This window comes from Dioscorea cayenensis, chromosome 18 (genome assembly GCF_009730915.1).
Source record: "Dioscorea cayenensis subsp. rotundata cultivar TDr96_F1 chromosome 18, TDr96_F1_v2_PseudoChromosome.rev07_lg8_w22 25.fasta, whole genome shotgun sequence".
Lineage (NCBI taxonomy): Eukaryota > Viridiplantae > Streptophyta > Magnoliopsida > Dioscoreales > Dioscoreaceae > Dioscorea > Dioscorea cayenensis.
Genome location: NC_052488.1, coordinates 20,345,071 through 20,364,082, shown reverse-complemented (window position 1 = coordinate 20,364,082; position 19,012 = coordinate 20,345,071). Strand labels below are relative to the sequence as shown.

At 36.1% G+C, this 19,012-nt stretch overlaps 3 protein-coding genes across 7 annotated transcripts; all 3 read right to left on the bottom strand.

The window, feature by feature from the left end:
• Nucleotides 1-3,300: 3,300 nt before the first annotated feature.
• LOC120281743 (DNA-directed RNA polymerase I subunit RPA49) lies at nucleotides 3,301-6,205 on the bottom strand. The gene is made up of 4 exons (XM_039288444.1): nucleotides 5,806-6,205; nucleotides 5,587-5,724; nucleotides 4,617-4,952; nucleotides 3,301-3,990 (listed from the first exon to the last, which is right to left on the bottom strand). The coding sequence occupies exons 1-4, from the start codon at nucleotides 6,154-6,156 to the stop codon at nucleotides 3,559-3,561; spliced, it is 1,257 nt and encodes a 418-aa protein (XP_039144378.1). The 5' UTR covers nucleotides 6,157-6,205; the 3' UTR covers nucleotides 3,301-3,558.
• Nucleotides 6,206-6,504: 299 nt separating this feature from the next.
• LOC120281733 (pre-mRNA-splicing factor ATP-dependent RNA helicase DEAH10) lies at nucleotides 6,505-12,879 on the bottom strand. Of its 3 annotated transcripts, none has more exons than XM_039288432.1 (12): nucleotides 12,700-12,879; nucleotides 12,534-12,580; nucleotides 12,349-12,455; nucleotides 12,087-12,265; nucleotides 11,017-11,434; nucleotides 10,361-10,564; nucleotides 9,681-9,841; nucleotides 8,518-8,703; nucleotides 7,743-7,974; nucleotides 7,256-7,458; nucleotides 7,007-7,141; nucleotides 6,505-6,815 (listed from the first exon to the last, which is right to left on the bottom strand). In XM_039288432.1, the coding sequence occupies exons 1-12, from the start codon at nucleotides 12,804-12,806 to the stop codon at nucleotides 6,635-6,637; spliced, it is 2,160 nt and encodes a 719-aa protein (XP_039144366.1). In that variant the 5' UTR covers nucleotides 12,807-12,879; the 3' UTR covers nucleotides 6,505-6,634. The 3 variants fall into 3 exon arrangements, with proteins under 3 accessions (XP_039144366.1, XP_039144365.1, XP_039144367.1); XM_039288431.1 differs by having other exon boundaries at nucleotides 12,087-12,303; nucleotides 12,375-12,455; XM_039288433.1 differs by lacking the exons at nucleotides 12,534-12,580; nucleotides 12,700-12,879 and having other exon boundaries at nucleotides 12,375-12,458.
• A 477-nt stretch (nucleotides 12,880-13,356) lies between these two features.
• Nucleotides 13,357-18,472, bottom strand: LOC120281738 (uncharacterized protein C630.12). 3 transcript variants are annotated; one of them, XM_039288438.1, is made up of 13 exons: nucleotides 18,307-18,472; nucleotides 17,809-17,853; nucleotides 17,466-17,644; nucleotides 16,984-17,119; nucleotides 16,172-16,268; nucleotides 15,242-15,301; nucleotides 15,065-15,162; nucleotides 14,764-14,798; nucleotides 14,605-14,662; nucleotides 14,450-14,524; nucleotides 14,208-14,365; nucleotides 13,864-14,112; nucleotides 13,357-13,803 (listed from the first exon to the last, which is right to left on the bottom strand). In XM_039288438.1, exons 1-13 carry the CDS (start codon nucleotides 18,442-18,444, stop codon nucleotides 13,563-13,565), a joined length of 1,569 nt encoding a protein of 522 aa, XP_039144372.1. In that variant the 5' UTR covers nucleotides 18,445-18,472; the 3' UTR covers nucleotides 13,357-13,562. The 3 variants fall into 3 exon arrangements, with proteins under 3 accessions (XP_039144372.1, XP_039144373.1, XP_039144374.1); XM_039288439.1 differs by having other exon boundaries at nucleotides 17,466-17,633; nucleotides 18,307-18,331; XM_039288440.1 differs by lacking the exon at nucleotides 18,307-18,472 and having other exon boundaries at nucleotides 17,466-17,610; nucleotides 17,809-17,840.
• Between the last annotated feature and the right edge of the window lie 540 nt (nucleotides 18,473-19,012).

The following is a 19,012-nucleotide window of genomic DNA, read 5'->3' as shown; positions in this document are numbered from 1 at the left end:
TCATGGGCCAATAGAACATTGTTAGCAATTTTCCTCACAGGAATAAAGGCTGACTGATTTAACTGTATAATATCTGTCAAGATACCCCTTAATCTTCTTGATAGAATTTTTGAGATCATTTTGTAGATCACATTGCAACAGGATATAGGTCTAAAATCATTTAAGGATTGAGGACATATCACCTTGGGGATCAAAGTAATGGTTGCGGAATTTGTCTGCTTAAGCATTTTTCCATTTTGAAAAAAATCCTGAACAACCATACATATCTCCTTCCCAACAATACTCCAAGCCTTCTTAACAAAAAAACTATTAAAACCATCTTGTCCCGGGCTTTTGTTATCATTTATACTCCACAAAGCCTCATTTATTTCTTCCTTTGAAGGTATACTGCATAATGAATCCCAATCAGTGACTGAGACAAGTCTATCTTGAAAAATAGAGCTATCAAAATTACCACTCCTCACTTGACTAGTCCCCAAGAAATCAATGAAGTGATTCAAAATAGCTTTTTTTAATCTCCTCTTGATCACTACAGACCATCTTGATTTCTGTTTAAGCATACCTTCCTCCCATAACATCAGTTGCTACAATTGGGTTAATAATAGCTTCTCAGTTCTCTGCAAAGTAATATCAGAAGGATCAGACTACAAATTCCTTTGAGTATTCTCCAATGCAGTCCTAGCTTGAGCAACTCTAACACTCAATTCATCAAAATCCTTTTTTATTCAACATCCTCAACTCCCCTCGGAGTAATTTCATGTTTTTGGTATACTCGAAACATATTACTTCCATTAATTGGAGAATTCCTAAATGGAACTTTGGGTGATCACACCACATATTAAAGAACCTAAATGGAACTTTAATATTTTTAACAGCTCTCTTCAAATAAAACAAAAGACTACAATGGTCAGATAAACTCCAACTCATCACAGAACATGATGGTTCCCCAATTTTAGTAAACCACCATTGATTAGCAAATCACCAATCAAGCTTCCTAAATATTCTCATGTTCCCTTCCTGGAAATTTGTCTAGGTAAATTTAGCACCATTCCTCTGCACTTCAACTAAATCCAAACCCAAAATCCAATCTTGAAAATCACTTGCAGCTTCTGAATTCACTGGGTTACCTCCAAGTCTATCTTCATTACTACTAACTGCATTAAAATCACCTTGAATTAACCATGGTTCAGACAATCCTTTTCCAAGTCTCATAAGATCCCTCCATAGATTCCTTTTAATGTGTGGATCATATGATCCATATACACACGTCCAGTAGAACACATTATTCTCCAAATTGACTTTACAATGAATAAACTGCATCTGTTCTTCAATGACAGTAATAGAAACTCTTCTAGAGTCAAAAATAATCCAAATTCTACCTTGATCACTGCTTGAATAGTTATGTACTACGTTCCACTGAGGCAATTGAAATCTCTTCCAAATATCACACCAATTCCCCTCCTTTATTCTTGTTTCCAGAATTCCCAGAACAACAACCCTATATTTCGCAATCAAAGAAGTTATTCCAGATTGCTTTAGAGAGCTATTAAGCCCTCTAATATTCCATGGCATAATCATTCTTTAATGTTTTTGGCAAGTTGGATCTCCTACCCTTCTTGCCATCCCCCATTATCATCCCATTAACAATAGTACATTGATTTGCCAAAGCAATATTAGTCTTGCTTTCACCCAAAATATCAAAACTATTACTACAACTAGCCACAACACTAGGATGAGACTCATTAGTGCATTTGATCTTATTCCTATTCTGCATCATAGATCTTTCACTTCCTCCAATAGAAATTTGCTTTCCACTATCAGAATGTTCAATATTAATTGTCTATATAGATTTCCCTTTAACTATCTCACAATTTCCTTCACCAACAACTTGTTCAGCATTACTCCTTAAATTCATTGGAATGGATACATCCTGACCATTATCAACCTGTAATGCAGTAGATACAACCAAACCAATATCATCCTGTAATGTAGTAGAGCTCCCACCTTTATCAGTAACTTGATTAGAAATCACAGAATTCATTGAGACTGTTCCCTGTTTATTCTTCACTTTCCATTGCAGCTTCTCCATCTTCCTCAACCTGCAATCCTCTTTAACATGTCCAAACTTTTTACAGATTGAACGCACAATTGGCCTCCATTCATACACAACTTTTTTGCTGAAATTCTGCACTATTCTCATCAGTCATCTCAATAACCTCTGGAAAGTCACCCGAAGCATCCATTTCAACCAAAATCTGAGCAAAACCCAGCTTCATTTTGGACAATGTACATCTATCACAGTATAATGGCTTACCACATATACTCCCAATTCTACTCAGCATTTCCACTGACCAGAATTCCCAAGGCAAGCCCGGTAATTGAATCCATATAAGTAATACAAAAGCAATTGTATCCAAATTTATTCTTGGTTGCCATTTTTTCAAAATTAAAGTATGGTAATCAAATGTAAAAGGTCCATCAGCCAAAACTTGAGCACAACCTCGTTCATCACTGAATTGGAAAAGAAACAATTCTGAATTCACTCTAGATACTGATATCAATCTATATTTCCGCCATCTAGCTTGTGCAAATGCAGTAATTCTCTCAACTCTAGGTTGCAATCCATAAACACAACCCAACAAAGCATTCTTCCATTTCATCTCTTCATTAACAACCTCTGCTGAGTGAAATCGGACCACCTTCCGACCATGTGAGACATTAGGTGTCACAAATTTCAACTCACTCTCCTTCCCCTTCACACGATTATCAACAAACAGAGAACTCCATGGCTTCGATCCTTTACCTAGCAATTTCTCATCATCAGGTTTAGGAACCTTATTACTATCATCATTTTGCATCCCCTGACTTTCCTCAGTGCGATCACCCAAATTTTCATTAGCAACCTCTGAAGTAGAACTCCTTATCTCACCTTCTAGGGCATGTTCCATCCTATGCTGATGGTCTCCATCAATTTCCCGACCATCCAACTTATCAGTGACAACATCCAGATCAAAACTAGAACCTCCCGAGAGCGATCCACCAACGGCGACAATGCAATCACTTTGAGAACCAAGCTTCTTCCCTCTTCCCCTCGCCATTAGAGCGAGTTTGACGTGTGCGCCAAGAAAAGAGTCTTCTCTATTTATTAATATTTATTATAGTCTAAATAATCTTATTTTGAGAGAAGGAATGTAAATTTCTCTTCGGAGGGAAGAGAAGATAAATGTATTCCAATTTTTCTTTTAAAAAAAATTATTGAAGTTATATCCACGATAACTTTATTTATGTCTACGCACGAACTACAATCCAAGAAGACTGGTTTATGCAAGTAGAAAAACTCATAGACATGTTCAAAAGGTATTGAAAACACTAGACTAAAGAGTATCAAGATTCAAAAACTTAATTTAGATAACATACATCTCCTCTATATCACAGGCCTATGTTAAGCACAGTGACATTAAAACACAAACATTGACAAGGAAATTTCATTAATAAGAGAAAGAAAAAACATCAGGCTGTCAAGGCATGATTCAGCAGCAGAGAGCATCTCAATACTGCCTACTCCCGCTTTCGCCGGTATGGCCTTTGCTCTGGAAATTTAAGAGGGGCAGGAAGGGATTGAACAAGTTTCTTTAGATCTGTGTCATGCAGCATCTTGCAGCCGAGTTGCTTATAGTATGGCTTAAGTTCGGCGTAAGGTATCTTCAAGTCTTTGGAAATATCAGCTGGCTCGGACCGGAAATCATCTACGAAAAGGGTAAGCACTAAGATGTAGCCAATGAGAAGCTCCCTCTTCTCGGCTGTCAGGGCGTGTGACTCTGGATCAATGAAGAGTCCTGTGAACTTTTGGTAGACGACCCTTGGAATATTGTAGGAAGCAGCATTACTAGAACGTCGACCTCTGCTCATTCTGCTCATTCTGCTCATGAAGGTGACAAGATGGGTGATGTATGAATATATGGCCGCCTTGTTCTTGAGTTCCTCCTCATCCTGCAAATTGTAGGTAATGATCAGTTGCACAGAGGGAAGTCATATGTCATAATCATATTTATCTATTCAAAGATGACAATTTGGCATCAATGGGAAAGATCAAAGTATACAAACAATATTAGAATTAAAAATAAACACATAAATAGATAAATAAATAAACAAAGAGTAAGTAGAAATATAAGTCAGAACAGTGATAAAAGAAATAATTGGAGTCAGGACTCCATTAACAGAAAACAGCAAGCAACAGAGAATTTTTTAGCAAGAGAACAAGCAAGGTCACTGGATTTGGAAGGAACTTTATAAAGATCGATGTAACACAAAAAAAGATGGTTATACCAAAGATCAATCTTGAAATGTGACAGTCAAGGTCAATATTTTAGTAGTTGTCTATGCAACGCAAATTGCTTAAGCTATCTAAAGATATAAAAATGCACTAGGCAAAGGAACATAGAATTGTCAGCCAACAAAGCTCCGATTTAAGAAACTAGCTTCCCAACAGAGCCAACAACAGAATGGGCACGTGCAAGCTAACATTATGGAGACAGATGAAGATAAGGCTATCAACATAATAAAGATTAAGAACCGTTTGACAATAAGATTGGATACAGGAAGCAAGCTTGACATACCTCTATATACCTTAACTTGTAAATCCGATTATAAACAAAGCTTGGATATCCATTTTCTTCCCAAAATTGAACCGATGAGTCAAATGCTACACCAGATTGCACCATTTCAAAAATATCAATGAGGTGACGTCTCTCCCCTGGTAGAATAATCTCATCCAGCAGATATGCTTTCTCTGGAGTATCAGCAGTAATATCAAAGGGTGGAATATTTGGCACAGCTTTGGGTTTAGCAACTTCAGAAGCCTCTTCTATTTCATCATCAACCCTTGGCCCTTCCAGAAGTTCTGTAGCTGCACCATCCTTTTTCTGCTCGTTCAACAGTTTCCACTTACTCGCCTGCACATTTGTAATAAACGATCTCACCATGCACAGGGGAAAAAACAAGTAAAATTGTTGCCATAAAAAATTACAACATAATTGCATTGTGAAGAAAATCAAGAAAGACATGCATAGGCAAACAATCCCCCAAATAAAAAGCACAAAAAATTGACCCCACAGGACAGTAACATCTGCAGAAATCAACAAATCAGAAATTGAAGATTACAATACCAGGTCCTTTTCTTTCTCAAACCCTAGCCTAATACACAAGAAGAGCAATCACTTCACAACAAGTGCATATTTCAAATTGTAATAATTGCATCACATAAATAGCAGATAACATCAACCGTTCCAAAGATTTCAAAGAGTTTGGTTCACAAAAACTAGAGACATCATAGTAGCAATATAGCATAGATGCCAAAAGATCACTTAATTAAACAAAAATGAACTTAGTGTGATCAAATTAGGGCACCAGTTTTCTTTCAAATAAAATAAAATAAAATAAAATAAAAAAACCATGTCCCAACAAGTACAAAAACAACAAATAATCTTTGCACCGAAAATTAAAAACTTGACCATATCGAAGCATATACATATGATCTCTCATAAACTACAACCGCCAAAAATTGAACTTCAGAAGATAAAAGCATACCTGATCCTTATTCTTCTTAGTTCCATAGAGACTCGTTAGGTCTGATATCTTTCGACTTGCACCCTCTTCCGTCAAAACCTCCCCAACATCCTTCTCAGAAGACAAAGACTTCACTACTCTCGGTTCTAACCTGAACACCTGCGCAGTGATTTCCCCACTTTTCAATCAGCTTTTGAGAATTAAACTCAAACAATCAAAATGACAAGATAAAAAGCAAACTTTGTTGGCAGCGATTGGAACAATCTTGAGGGATTGGGACTCCTTATCGAGAACGCCAAGGGCATAGGTACAGAGCTGGGGGGTGGCGGCCTCACCGGCGTAGCTCCGGCCAACAAACTGCATGTTTGAGTCTCCAGGGCTCACCACAAGCTCCAAACGGTTGCTGCGCTTCTGATTCCTGAACACCTTGATCTCAGGTTGCTGATCTTCGGCTTCGGGGTTATAGCCGGAAGGGAAGTAGCCCAGAAGAGGGGGAATCCGATCAGGGGTCTCGGATAAGACCTCCATGCTCAGTTGCAGCCTCTTCCTCTTCTTACTCTTTGGCTCCCTCCGGCTCTCCACTTCCTCCATGGCTGTTCTTGTCGGGCTTGCTAGGGTTTTGGGAGGATACCAAAGACCAACAAGATTAAGCACTCGTTGGAGATATTGTTTATATAGCTGAGAGGATAATTACGTAGAACCCCCTGGAGTTATATTAAATTGGAAATTCATTATAATTTCTTATGAAAAAGCCCCCCACTATATATATACCCCTATATATATATATCTATCCAAGCAACAAGCATTCTAATTAGTTTTTTTTTTGTGGGTGTTTTCACAACAATGGTCAGGGACTTCGAGGGAATTTTGTACAATTATAGAAAATTAATGAATTGGTTCAGATTTAGAGAACCTTTTTAAATTCAATCAATTTAAAATTTACAAAATCATGAAGTGTTCTCAAAATTTTGGAATAATACAAGATAAATGAAATTTTAATGAAGAACAAAATATAGAAATAGCATTTAAGCTACATTACAACATAGAAAAAGAATGGTGCAATAGATCACTATGAAGAAGCATAATATTGAGGAGCCAGTTCAGGCAACCAAAGTGGATCAATTCTTGTGAGGTTCCTGACATAGTTGTGATTAGTTCTAACCAGCTCGTTGAATACGATACACTCTGGTTTCGATCGGAACAACATCGACGATGGATGGATCTGCACAGTCTGCCCGCTCGCCAATGCCCTGTCAAGTAATATAAACATCGACGATTGGAGTAAGAGAATGAAGTAGCATTTTCAGTTGTGGAAAACCATGAAATGTTTTGAATCGAATGCATACTTTTATCAATAAAAAGAATGACATGTTTTCACGATATTTCTGCTGAGCAATCACATGAAGATGATGCTTAGTTTCAGTGTCTGTTAGCGCTTTACCTGTACGTTCCATCTGGTTGCTTCATAGCAGCATTGAGAAAGAAAGCAGCAGTGAGACATCTCCGGAACTGAAGCATATCGTCGCCGCAAGATGTGACCGACAGACCCATGTGTTGAACATGCCCTTGAATTTGACTGCAAAAGAGTTTATGAATCATGAGGAATACTAAGTCTAACAGCAGAAAATTTTGACATCTGTACGGTAAAAGCACGATGGTGTAATAATTGAATGCAAAGAACATGAGATACCTGTGAATATCTCGAGCATGCCTAAGGGATCGGCTGTTGATAAAATTTTCAATGCACCATTTCTTCAAGTTTTTCTCAATTGTTTTATCTTTGCTGGTAACCATCTTGCTCTTATCCAGACATTCTGCAGACGCTCGATAAACATTCACTAGGGTTACATGATCCCCGTCTGGACTGGAAAAGCTCTTCCTTGCAGCTCTTGCCTAGCATGCAAATGATATTCAAGTCAGCAAGCATTACAAAGCCCTCTCATAAATGTTAAAACTGAACCAACAGATAGTTTGCTTGGAATAATATTTAATCTGAATATGGAGACATATAAGAAACTTGACTTCATTTATACCACCAATAAGAAGGATTGATAATGATCGAAGTGCATGCAAAAGATTATTTTTTTCCAAGGCGAAATAGTTTTACCATTCATTGAAAGAAAGTTGAACAAGCAACTAATATGACCGATAAGTTGCAGCTTATTATGCATCCATACCTCTTCCATCTTTTCACGAGGGAAATAGAAAATAGATTCTACTGAAAGCATAGAGACCACAATTAACATCTCTTCCAAACATTTGAACTCATTGGCCAAGATGAGGGCTTTGGAGTAAATAGGATCCAATGGTAGCCTAGCCATTTGATGCCCAATTGGATCTGACAGTTTGTAGTCATCTGTCAACGCCCCTAAAAGGAATAATTGCTCCAAAGATTTCACAATAGTCATCCTGTTGACAGCCATCCATGTCAAAAAAGTTCAACGCAAGGAATTTTATCGTTAGCAAAAGAATGTAATACATAAGCAAATATTTCAGGGTTACCATGTTTCAAATGAACCATTAAATGGCATGTTGACAGCATTAAGAATAAGTATTGGAGCAGTACCAACAAGAAAGAAAATAATGGAGAAGTGATTCTATTTGACAGCCAAATCAATGCCAAAGATTTTCTCAAGCCATTTGTAAGCACCTACTTCATGAGAGACATCATGATTTTTTTCTTTTTTTTTTTTTAAGTTCTTAAGTCATTAGATATAAATATAAAAGTTCATCTACATCAATGGAAAAGACACATAACTTCTCAATTCAAGAGGTAATCAGTTTTTTTAGGCGCATATCCTCTTGTAGCTCCGTGTTCACATTTATGTCAAAACTTCCTTTTTTAAAAAAAAAAAGAAAAAGAAAAAAAAAAGAAGAAGAATAAGTTATACATCAATGCTAATAAACTTAGGTCTTCTACAAATAGAAACCAGCGTGGAGTTCAACATTTACCTTGATGGTTTCTCCATGAAATCAAACCCAATAATGTCATCAATGCCAAGGGCCTTTAGCTGTAATACAACATTTGCAAGGTTGCACCTCTTTATCTCAGGAATGGTTGAATCACTTAGCATGCCAAACTCAGATTCCGGATATAATCTAAAGCATTTTCCAGGTCCCTCACGTCCAGCACGACCACTGCATTAAACAAGAATTTATCACCTACTACACCAAATGCAATAATTGTACAAGACAAGAATAAAATTCCAGGCATAAACAAATCAGATCTTTAGAATCCACATAAATTCAATGCTATCAAACATCTGCAATGAAACCGTAAATCAACTAGAAAAGCATAGCATCCTTGTTACAGAGAAAAAGGACGGAAATATAAAGCCCACAGAAGTTGTCTATTGTGGAAAGTATGATAGCATCATGCAACTTCACAGAACAATTCAATCATATCTAAACTATCATTGGGTGATTTAAGACACTTAGTTCTTTGACCTGTATATAATTGGTAGTTGAACTTATTTAACTTAAAGTAGGATTGGGGAAAGTGCTGCAACATCGGAAGAAGCACATCATAGAAACTAATCATCATGTGAACTAATATCTGCTCACAGAAAATTTCTTTCCTCTCTGCGGGGCATAAACACTAAAAAAATAATTCATGGCATGTCAAAAATAAATAAATAAATAAATTGTACTAATTAGAAAAGTTCTAAAAAAATTCATATAGTGTGTCAAAATGATACTTCAGGGTACTTGATATCATGGCAAATATAAACCTGAATATAGGAAATCAATCCTCAGGTCACTAGCTTATCATTATAAAAGATAGCCACTCTTATCATTATTTTAAGTTAAAAGGCACTTTCATTAGGAAAAAATAAAATAAAAGAACTCGAACAGAGTAATAAAAATCTGCTCCTAACAAGACTAAATAGGCCATTATGGTTCTAACAATTGACTGATAACACACTTTCTCTGGCCATCCTAAAAGTTGGTATTAATCAAACTAATCAAAACACAGCAACAGCTTCCTCAGATTATGCATGATATAGGGCTCTAGGAACAGATAATCACATGGTAGAAGACCTCAACCATATCCATATATGTCAAATCGCTAGAAAATCAAATGAGATAGTTATAAAGAATACTGAGTTATCCACCTCCTTTGTTGAGCCTGTGCTTTTGAAGTTGGGATGATGATCAATGACTCCATTCCTGTAACTGGATTGTATGAACGGGCCTTGACCAATCCAGGATCAACAACATATCTGATTCCAGGGATTGTTACTGATGTCTCAGCAATGTTTGTAGCTAATATAACCTGCAAATTCATTAGATTTACTAATAAAACAAGGAAAACACACAGAGAATCATCAATGGCAAATGAGAACAAATCATATCCTTTACTTTTTTGCCTTAGATAAAAGCTAACAAGAATTTCACACAACAAATATAGAATTTGAAAAAATATATATATATAGTGGCTTTAAGAAAAACTTTGCTTATTAAATGAAAAAATTGCACTATATACAACTGTGAGCTTCTAAGTGGGAAGCATTTGTTTAGACGAACAATGTGAACGTATGTCCTAACCCCATTTCAAAATCCATATTCATAGAAACAATAAAATAACATCACCATCCTTTCTGGTGCATATTAAAAAGCTCTAACACATCAAACACCATTGTTCTGTTTAGATCTGTATGCCATTAGTATTATTTTGTGTGACTTTCCTATTAACAGTAATGACTATCTTTACCGTGATAAAACAAGTTGCATTAATGAGCATGGTAAGTTGGTAAAATTTACAAAGTTGGTGAAAACAAGCATAGTTAATTACCTTGCGGAAACCAGATGGGGCCGGCTTGAAGGCGTTCATTTGCTGCTCTGAGGGAAGAGATGAGTAAATAGGAACTGTCATGACTTTTCTTTTGTCATCAGGCAATTTATCAAGACGCCCATGAATAAGTTTCTCTATTGATTCAATCTCTTCTTGTCCTGTTAAAAATGCAAGGATGTCTCCCGGGCCCTCTTCCAAATGGATCTAACAAAAAATATTCCTTTTTTCTTTCAGCATGGCAGCATAAAAAATAGTAAAAAACAATCTTTTATCAAAGTAAGAAGCAATAAGATCTTGAGTTGATCAACATCAACAATGATCTAATAAACTAGCAGATTAGGCATGATGTAGCGTGCAGACATAAACTGTCTGCAACACAGTAAATGGGGACTGAAAGTTAAAAAGTCAGTCAAAAGGGAAGGAACTGATGGAGTACTAAGCTAGCAATCTGCCACACAAATATAACTCAAGAAACAATAAGTATGAATTTAGCACAAGATTTGATAATTCAAGCCATGCAAGTGGACTCAAGAAGGCCAACCAAGTTAGTGTCTCCATTGGAAATCAAGTTTCAAAGCTTGCTTCTATATAGCTGCGAGAAAGCAGGTAAACGAGTAAAAGCATTGAACATGACAATATTTCACAAAAAAAACTACCTGAAAAATGGTTATGAGGGTAGCATCCAGATAATCTTGTTCCGGCTGATATGTATAAAGGATATCAACAGGATACTGCCGTCCCTGAACATACACGGCTTTCGCACCGCCAAAATACTCTGAGAAGCCTTTAGCATCCAAGCTCGCAGACATTATTATCAACTTTAAAGGCAGAAACTTTGTATTCTGACATGCCTTAGGACTTAAAAGAGTGTTTAGTCTTTGATGATTGACCTCGTTTAACATGTCAATGTCAATATTTGCATTCTTGATGGGTTCTTTAGAAATAGATTGTGAGCGTGCCTTTTGCACTTTTTTCAGTATGCCAAGCAAGACATCAGTGTGAACTGTTCTTTCATGAGCTTCATCAACAATAATGACTCCATATCTGGACAAAAGTGGATCCAGAAGTGCTTCTCTGAAGATCCATGAGGACAAATCAATCAGCACAAAAAGTCTAGAATAATCGCATAAGCGTGTCTAACTTCACAAATCCGCACAAAAGTTCACAATCTGAGAAAAAATTGGCAACTAACAGAAGTATATTAAGAAAAAGAAGAAACTCCATAATTATTATCTTTAACAAAACACAACTGCTACCACGCATCACATGATTTAAACAAATTAATATCTTGCAATTATCCACTTCGCCCAACAATAAATTCCAAAAAACTGGTGTCAACAACATAGTGCGTTAAAATCCATCTTCATTGTGTGTGTGCGTGCACGCTTAGAATAACTACGAACTTGGCCCCATTAATTAAATCCGAATAATACAATAAAACATAAAATCAGCCCGCTCAAGATGAGTCAATTACTACTTTACTTAAAATAAATTATATTTTACCTCCTGTAGATTGTAAAACATGTCTAACTTTGCAAGATGAGGTATTTATTTAGCTCTTCTCCACCTCTATGTGCTATACCATAACATCACAAGTATTATAAAACAATGACGCAAGGATGGCATCCCCATATTGATGATGCTTAAGCACTAATAATAAAAACAATAATAATAAATATAACAGCAAATAAAAAGCAACACACGGATAACAGCTAAAGTTGATTACCTCAAAAGCAAGCCATCCGTCATGTACTTAATCCTCGTTGAACTGGAAGTAACATCATCAAATCTAATAGCATAACCAACCTTCTGGCCTAACTCCACATTACACTCTTCAGCCACACGCTTCGCAACAGTAATAGCTGCAACCCTACGAGGCTGAGTGACACCAATGGCTTTACCATTCTGGCAAAATCCAGCATTAAACAAAAATTGGGGCAACTCTGCAAGGAAACAGAGAAAAAAATCATTGTAAATCGAACAAATACTTCTCCAATCATCAAGAAGAGCTTACGGGTGGTCTTTCCACTTCCGGTTTCACCAACAACAATCAAGATATCATTTTTCCTCACTTCATCAACAATCCTCCGCTCAACTGCAAACATCGACACCGAAAATCAATCATAAGCTCAGAAATACGCGATTGTGAATAGCGTGAAGTAAAGACCACAACCTGAAGCAATGGGGAGCGATTTCCTCTGCTGGGCTATCCACCGCTTCCTGCCACATCAATCAATCCCAACTAAAAACCATGAATTTCAATTACATCTTCTCCCAAACAAAAGAAGAATCAAAATAACGAGAGAGAGAGAGAGAGAGCGCTCCAAATCCTCACTTACTTTGCAAGCAATTGCTGCTGCTGCTGCTGCTGCTGCTGCTGCTGGGACTTCCCACCTGATTGTTGGTTCTGGGAGGAGGGAGAGTGGGTATTGGGGAACGATGGCATCTCCGCTTATCGATGAGAATGAAAGAGCGGGAGAGCGGGAGAGCGAGAGAGAAGCAGAAGAAGAGAAGATGCGGGCAAGGGTATTTGTTTCTCAACTCTAAAAAAATCTAAATTAGGGGTATTTTTTTCTTATAACTCCTTGAACTTTTACCTAATTAATTCTTTTTTCTTTTTTTCTTTTTTTTTTAAGAGAAGATGCAAGCAAAGGGTTTTTTTCTTCTAAACTATGAAATCTATGTTGGGGTATTTTTTTTCTTATAGCCCCTTGAACTTTTACCCAATTAATTCCAATAGATTTTGTTAATTATTATGGAATTCCGATAGTTTATTTATTTATTTAATAATTATGGATATACCACATATAAAATTTTAATCTTTGACTTTTAAGTAAAGGGCACAATGAAATGCCCTTTTGAGTAGGGAAAAGAGTAGTCAATAGTTTAACTTCTCTCTCTGATAATTATCTATTTTGCTAAGAAAGGTTAACAAAATTTTGTGTTAAATATATGAAAATTTTTAAGTAGATTCACAGTTCTAATCCAACCAAAAATGAAATATTTAAGTCAATGATTTATTTCTATATAATCCAGATAACCCTGTGTTATAAAAATTCAATCCACCTCCAGTTCAGACTTGAGTATAAAAGCATTATTGTTCATAAAATTACATAGACCAGTCATTACTTCTATAAAGTACTAACTATTCTAATCTCTCAAGTTAATGAATCAGCCTCTTTCATATTGTAGAATTGTTCCTTTAGATCCAATCCTTGAACAACAACATGATGTAGAGTGGGACATTCACAGCAGCAATGATCACAAGAGCTTGAACGACCGAAATCACTCTCTGAATCAACTTCCTCATTCTCGAATTGCTAAATTTTGACGTTTTCGCCGTATTCCCTGACCTTGAATCACCAGCCATCTCTACAAAGACTGATGCATCTTGCTCCGGAGTGATGTTCTTTCTTGCTGATGGCCGGACAACAGCATTACCCCTACCATGGAAATTCATTAATCTTTGAAGCATACAAAGTGAAAGACCAAGCAGTAGTTACCTTCCGGTTGATCCTAAATCGGACTTCGTAGGCTGGGTTCTGTTTGATGCTTTCTTGACAAGATGCATTGATCCCTCTGCATCCCATACCATCTCATATTCACAATCTTCATCATCTTTCTCTTTAGAAGTGGTCAACAAACTTCTTCCCATTCCTTTGATGATATCCACGTAATGGCCCAAACAACTGAAACCATTCCTCGGCCAAATGATGAGCAAGAAAAGTGTGATCATAAATTGGGCTATATACCTGAGAAAATCAATGATGGAGACAAAACATAATAACTAAATAACTGCTAAAAAGCTGAATTCCAGCCAAATAAGGTTTATAGAAAGTGGCAATACCATATGTAAATGTGTGTTTGCATTGGAAGAAAACATAGATGCGTAGAAACTGCATTCTTGGAGTCACTTTCAATTGAAGATGATCGTGAGGTTGCAGTCAGAAGCATGAATGATGGATAAAGGTTACCCTGCTGCCAACTGAATGTCCCTAGGGTGTGCTGCACAGTTTACACAATTAATTGCAGTGAAATAAATCCAAAAAATATTTGAATGAATCACTGAATGTACATCCACAAATCAACCTCTTCTACAGGTCCAAAAGGAGTAGAATGGGTGACAGTACATTGATCATGGTCATGACCAGACAATACAAGAATCTGCAAGGAAAATCCAATTTTGAGGCTGCTTTCAGATGCATCAAAAATTTTCAAGTCTTAACTAAAAGGTGGGATCATACAGGTTTAACAGCATCCAGTAAACCGTCTGACGTTTCCTTAGTAAGATAATTTTGATAGCTACATGGATAAAATAAGAATTAAACTTAATCCTGACGGCCATATTGAAATTCAACGCATCAGCTATACATGACAGTGAGGAAGAGAATTTTTAGACTTACGTTATTCCTTGACCAGGACTGGCAAAAGAAACCCTCTGAAGATAAACAAAAGAAACTAATCAATTTAGTTTCAAAACATATTTATCTCAAAAAAAACACATTATGCAAAAATGTAGCTATCTAACACTTTAGGTATTTCCATACAGTACCTCACTACACAAAGTGTGAAAATATCAGCAAGATGCAAGGTCATGCATGCAACAATCAAATGAATTAAAAAAAACTAGATGTAGATGCAAAGCAGGACACAATTGTATATGTATTTTGGTCTATTCAACTTGTATGAAAGAGCATAAGATACCTGATTGATAACAGGGGAAGAGCGGTGTGAGCCACAAGGTGTACCATCAGGCCGATATAATGGTATATGTGTCAACAAAACCCTTGGATGTGTAGAATCTAAATAAATCCATCAATAAGGCATTTTTACATTGATAATCTTTCTCCAATATATTCTCTTAATGTGAATACCATGTACCTTTGGATATATTTCTGATAAAATTCCATGATAAAGAAGTTTGATTGTCGTCTTTAGGCCCTGCAAGCTCAATTATCAAATTTATCTTTATCTTTATCACACACAGAAAACCAAAACAACCACATAGCCAGCACATATATACTTTGTTACCAAGTCATGCGGTTACTGCTAATGTTCTATCAAACACAAACTCTCTTTACGTTTCTAATACAAACAGAAGAGAGAGATGTCTCCTCATAATGTTTCAGAGGCATAATCATCAAATACATTATGTCATAATAAAGCATCACCAATCACGATTCTCAATTTCCTGATCTATTCACTGGGGAAGTCTTGTCTCATCACAAGATAAATTATTAACCTGTTCCTAGCATGCAATGTGTAACTTTTTGTTAACGCAATATGAAATCGAAAGCAGTAACATGTGGTAACAGCAATAGTCACAGTCCTAGTAGCACATAACCCAGTAACAGCACAGCATGCGTCAAGAAATTCATAAGGCATTCAAATTTGGTGGCATGATCAACTCATTTCACATGTAAGTAGCCTATTGCCCTCAAATGGTGCACTGTGCTCTCTCATTTGGAACAATTTTCACAAATCGACTGCTCACGCAATTTTTTCGAACCCACTGCTCACATCAGACGTTAGGAAGATTGATGATCTACAGGCTTTTAATCACTACCTTAGGTCTGGTAGGGTCCAGTAGGTCAACTTGTCTGATCCTCATTTCCATAGAATGAGAACAAAGACCAAATATCTGTCTTAATTAAAATTGTTATCATTATACAGCTGACAACCAGTTCCATGGTAAAGGACGTTGACTATCAAATATATTCAAGAGAATTTTTTCCAAATAAAAATCTTTGTCAATAATCATGCTTTATTAAGAGCTACATTGGTGAGTTACTAATTGAAAAGATAAATTACCATCAAGAGTTTGGGCATCAACAATGATAAACTCCACTTTTCCAACAAGGAAGCGGTAGTTTCTTGCTCCAAATTCATTCTCAAACCGAGAGACCACCTGAAAAAAAAATTAATAATAAACATTGACCCACAAAAAATTTTAAAAAAATGCAAATCACAATTTAACAAGTGCAACACTCTATTCAGGTAGAAAGAAGTAAGAAATTAAAATCCTAAAAGTGAATTTTACTTTGCTTTCTCTCAAAACAAAGATTATTTGTTAACATCGCCAAAGATGACGGTTGCAATGATCTGAAGTCATGAAATTATCCATTCCTTTCAACTAAAGACAAACAATACATTTAGAAATTTATATTTTACAGGTCCAGATGAGCAGTCATATCGCCATCATCCTCATGTATAGATGAACATAGCACTGAAAAAGGTTAACAACAAAGAGAACATGGTAAAAGGTTAATATGTATGTCAGCGATAATCAATGTAGAAACATTCGTCATGGAAAGCTTGGTCCGGGTGTCAGATGTCCAAGGTTCATGGAAATCTTCAACCTAAGATTCCCTCATTGTAAAATAGCTTGAAAATAGCAGCAGCACTCAGTTCAAAATTCAAAGTTCAGCAAGACATATTTGAGTTAATTAAAGTCCAGGGACAACAATTCTCTCTGTATCATAAATCCCTGTCAGGTCTTAAGGTAACTGGAACATTGGTTGCTCAATTAGTGTTTCATAATAATACTAATATCTTCCAATGTAAACTTCATCCTGTAAAAAATAAATCTAGCTAAATGAATAATCAAACAGATAACTACATACCTTTGGATACAATGAATAGAGACCAGAATAGCCAATATCATGATTTCCAGAAAGGTAATAAACTGGGATGTATGAATTTCTTCCCTTATTATTAAGCTTGAACATATGTCTCAGACGGTTTAAAGATTCCTGCCACCTATTAAGAATAAGGACGTTAGCTGTTAAAAGTGTGAAAATTGCCATCCCTAAAGAAGGTTAGAAGACTATGGTTATGACCAAGAAGCAAGCAAATTGTAGATTTAATGTCCTGAAAAGTAAAGTGGAATGGGATAAATCAAAATTTGTCACGGACCACTATATTTTCAAAATACAAGAAAAAATGCCACAAATATTAAATGCATAACCCTTACAAGACAATTCATCTCAAACATGCTATTATTTATGTCATATGAATCTTTCGACAGACTTGCGAAGACATGATATTCAAGCAGAGTAAGATCAAGTAACTCATAAATTATAAAGGTCTAAAAAAATTGCCTTACTCTTGATCTGACAAGTAAGGACCACCATCAAACATATCACCAAGAAATAGAATCAAATCAGGCTTGAAGGGCAAAACTGATGAATGGAAAGATCTTCTCATGTAGATATCTGTATAAAATTGAGCAGCCTCTAGAGCCAGTGATCCTGAAGGAAGTCCAAGGGAGGTCCTGTCCATAAGCTTTTCAGAAGAAAATCGGTTTCAAAACAAACACAAAAGCACAAACTAGAACGCTTGTTGTTACAAAAGCAATAAAAACATTTCTAGTCTTGATGATGGTAGTACCATAAAATAACTAAACAAACTCACTAATTTCAATTCTTATTAGTATGTCCTCTACTGACCTGTGGATCAGCCAAGACAGCAACTTTCACATGATCATTCATTCCCTGCACAACCAAGCCAATAACAAGTTAATTGGCAGTAAGCACAATTGATAGACTTCTTAGTAAAAAAAAATGGAAATTTTGGCGATTGATCTCTGTCTCACCGAGATTCTAAAATAAAAAAATAAATAAAAAACCTACAAAACTACATCAAATTCTCACTGCAGGTATCATCAAAATGCCATATTCACATCATTCAGCTTCTAAATTGATTGGAAAGAATTCAAAAACATATCAAAAAGATCAAACATAAAAAAATGCATGTATTTACAACAATGCAATACGAAACCAGGGCAAATTCTCAGAAGGCGAGCAAAGGCTCAGTATTCCCTCTCAACACACAATCTCAATGAAGCAAGAAAGAGATAAATGGGTAGTGATCTGATGCAGTGGGTGAGCGATGGGCATAGAGCAAGAGAACTAGAACAAAGGAGATCAAGCACAAGGAGACTGTACCGAGGGGTTACCGGAGGCGGTGGTGGCGGCCATAGGAGGCCAGGAGCAAGCCCAGAGGGGCTTCAAGAAGGCGACCATCTCGCCGTAGAGGAGGGTCATGGCCCAGGCCACGGAGAGCAACAGCGTCAGCCCCTTCATCTCGCTCTCTCTCTCTCTCGCTCGCGCTCTGGAGTTGTACTTATAAATCGAAGTCCTTTGAAATTTATTAGATCTAAATTAGGTATAGAACTTTGGTATCATTCGCTTCTATTAATTATTATTAGATTTTCATTAATCAGCATTCTTTACTTTTATAGAGCAACATAATTATGACACATAATTAATTATGTTTAAAAATAAAAATGATAATTACTTATAACTCAAAATTATGGATATACCCTCACCAAATTTCTTAGGTATATGTATATATAATCATCTGCGTATATTTGACAAGTATAAATAGAAGAGGGTGCAAATTAAAGATGAATAGACAAAATTTATTTATTTATTTTTTTCCTGTTGTGATCAAGATCAGACGATTGAGATAAAAATATATTCATCTCACTTAATATTATGGACAATAATGTCCTTAGATTTAAATATATGGATAAGCTCTTTTACTTTTTATTTTTACATCCACTGATGTAGCTGATATGTAGTACATGTGTGTATATATATATATATATATATATATAATTCTCATGGTTGATTTTGAGTTTTAACATTC

What these genes read in the sequence shown, in the direction of transcription:
- LOC120281743 (XM_039288444.1), bottom strand. Translation starts at nt 6,156, where the DNA reads ATGGAGGAAGTGGAGAGCCGGAGGGAGCCAAAGAGTAAGAAGAGGAAG. An exon ending in TTCCAATCGCTGCCAACAAA is followed by an intron (nt 5,725 to 5,805) that starts GTTTGCTTTTTA and finishes ATCACTGCGCAG; the next exon opens with GTGTTCAGGTTAGAACCGAG. An exon ending in CTAAGAAGAATAAGGATCAG is followed by an intron (nt 4,953 to 5,586) that starts GTATGCTTTTAT and finishes ACAAATGTGCAG; the next exon opens with GCGAGTAAGTGGAAACTGTT.
- LOC120281733 (XM_039288431.1), bottom strand. Translation starts at nt 12,806, where the DNA reads ATGCCATCGTTCCCCAATACCCACTCTCCCTCCTCCCAGAACCAACAA. An exon ending in CCCTCATAACCATTTTTCAG is followed by an intron (nt 10,565 to 11,016) that starts GTAGTTTTTTTT and finishes ATTTTTTGTTAG; the next exon opens with ATCCATTTGGAAGAGGGCCC. An exon ending in GCACAGGCTCAACAAAGGAG is followed by an intron (nt 8,704 to 9,680) that starts GTGGATAACTCA and finishes TGTTTAATGCAG; the next exon opens with TGGTCGTGCTGGACGTGAGG.
- LOC120281738 (XM_039288438.1), bottom strand. Translation starts at nt 18,444, where the DNA reads ATGAAGGGGCTGACGCTGTTGCTCTCCGTGGCCTGGGCCATGACCCTC. An exon ending in CTGTCTTGGCTGATCCACAG is followed by an intron (nt 17,645 to 17,808) that starts GTCAGTAGAGGA and finishes TCTTCTGAAAAG; the next exon opens with CTTATGGACAGGACCTCCCT. An exon ending in TGATGCCCAAACTCTTGATG is followed by an intron (nt 15,302 to 16,171) that starts GTAATTTATCTT and finishes TTGAGCTTGCAG; the next exon opens with GGCCTAAAGACGACAATCAA.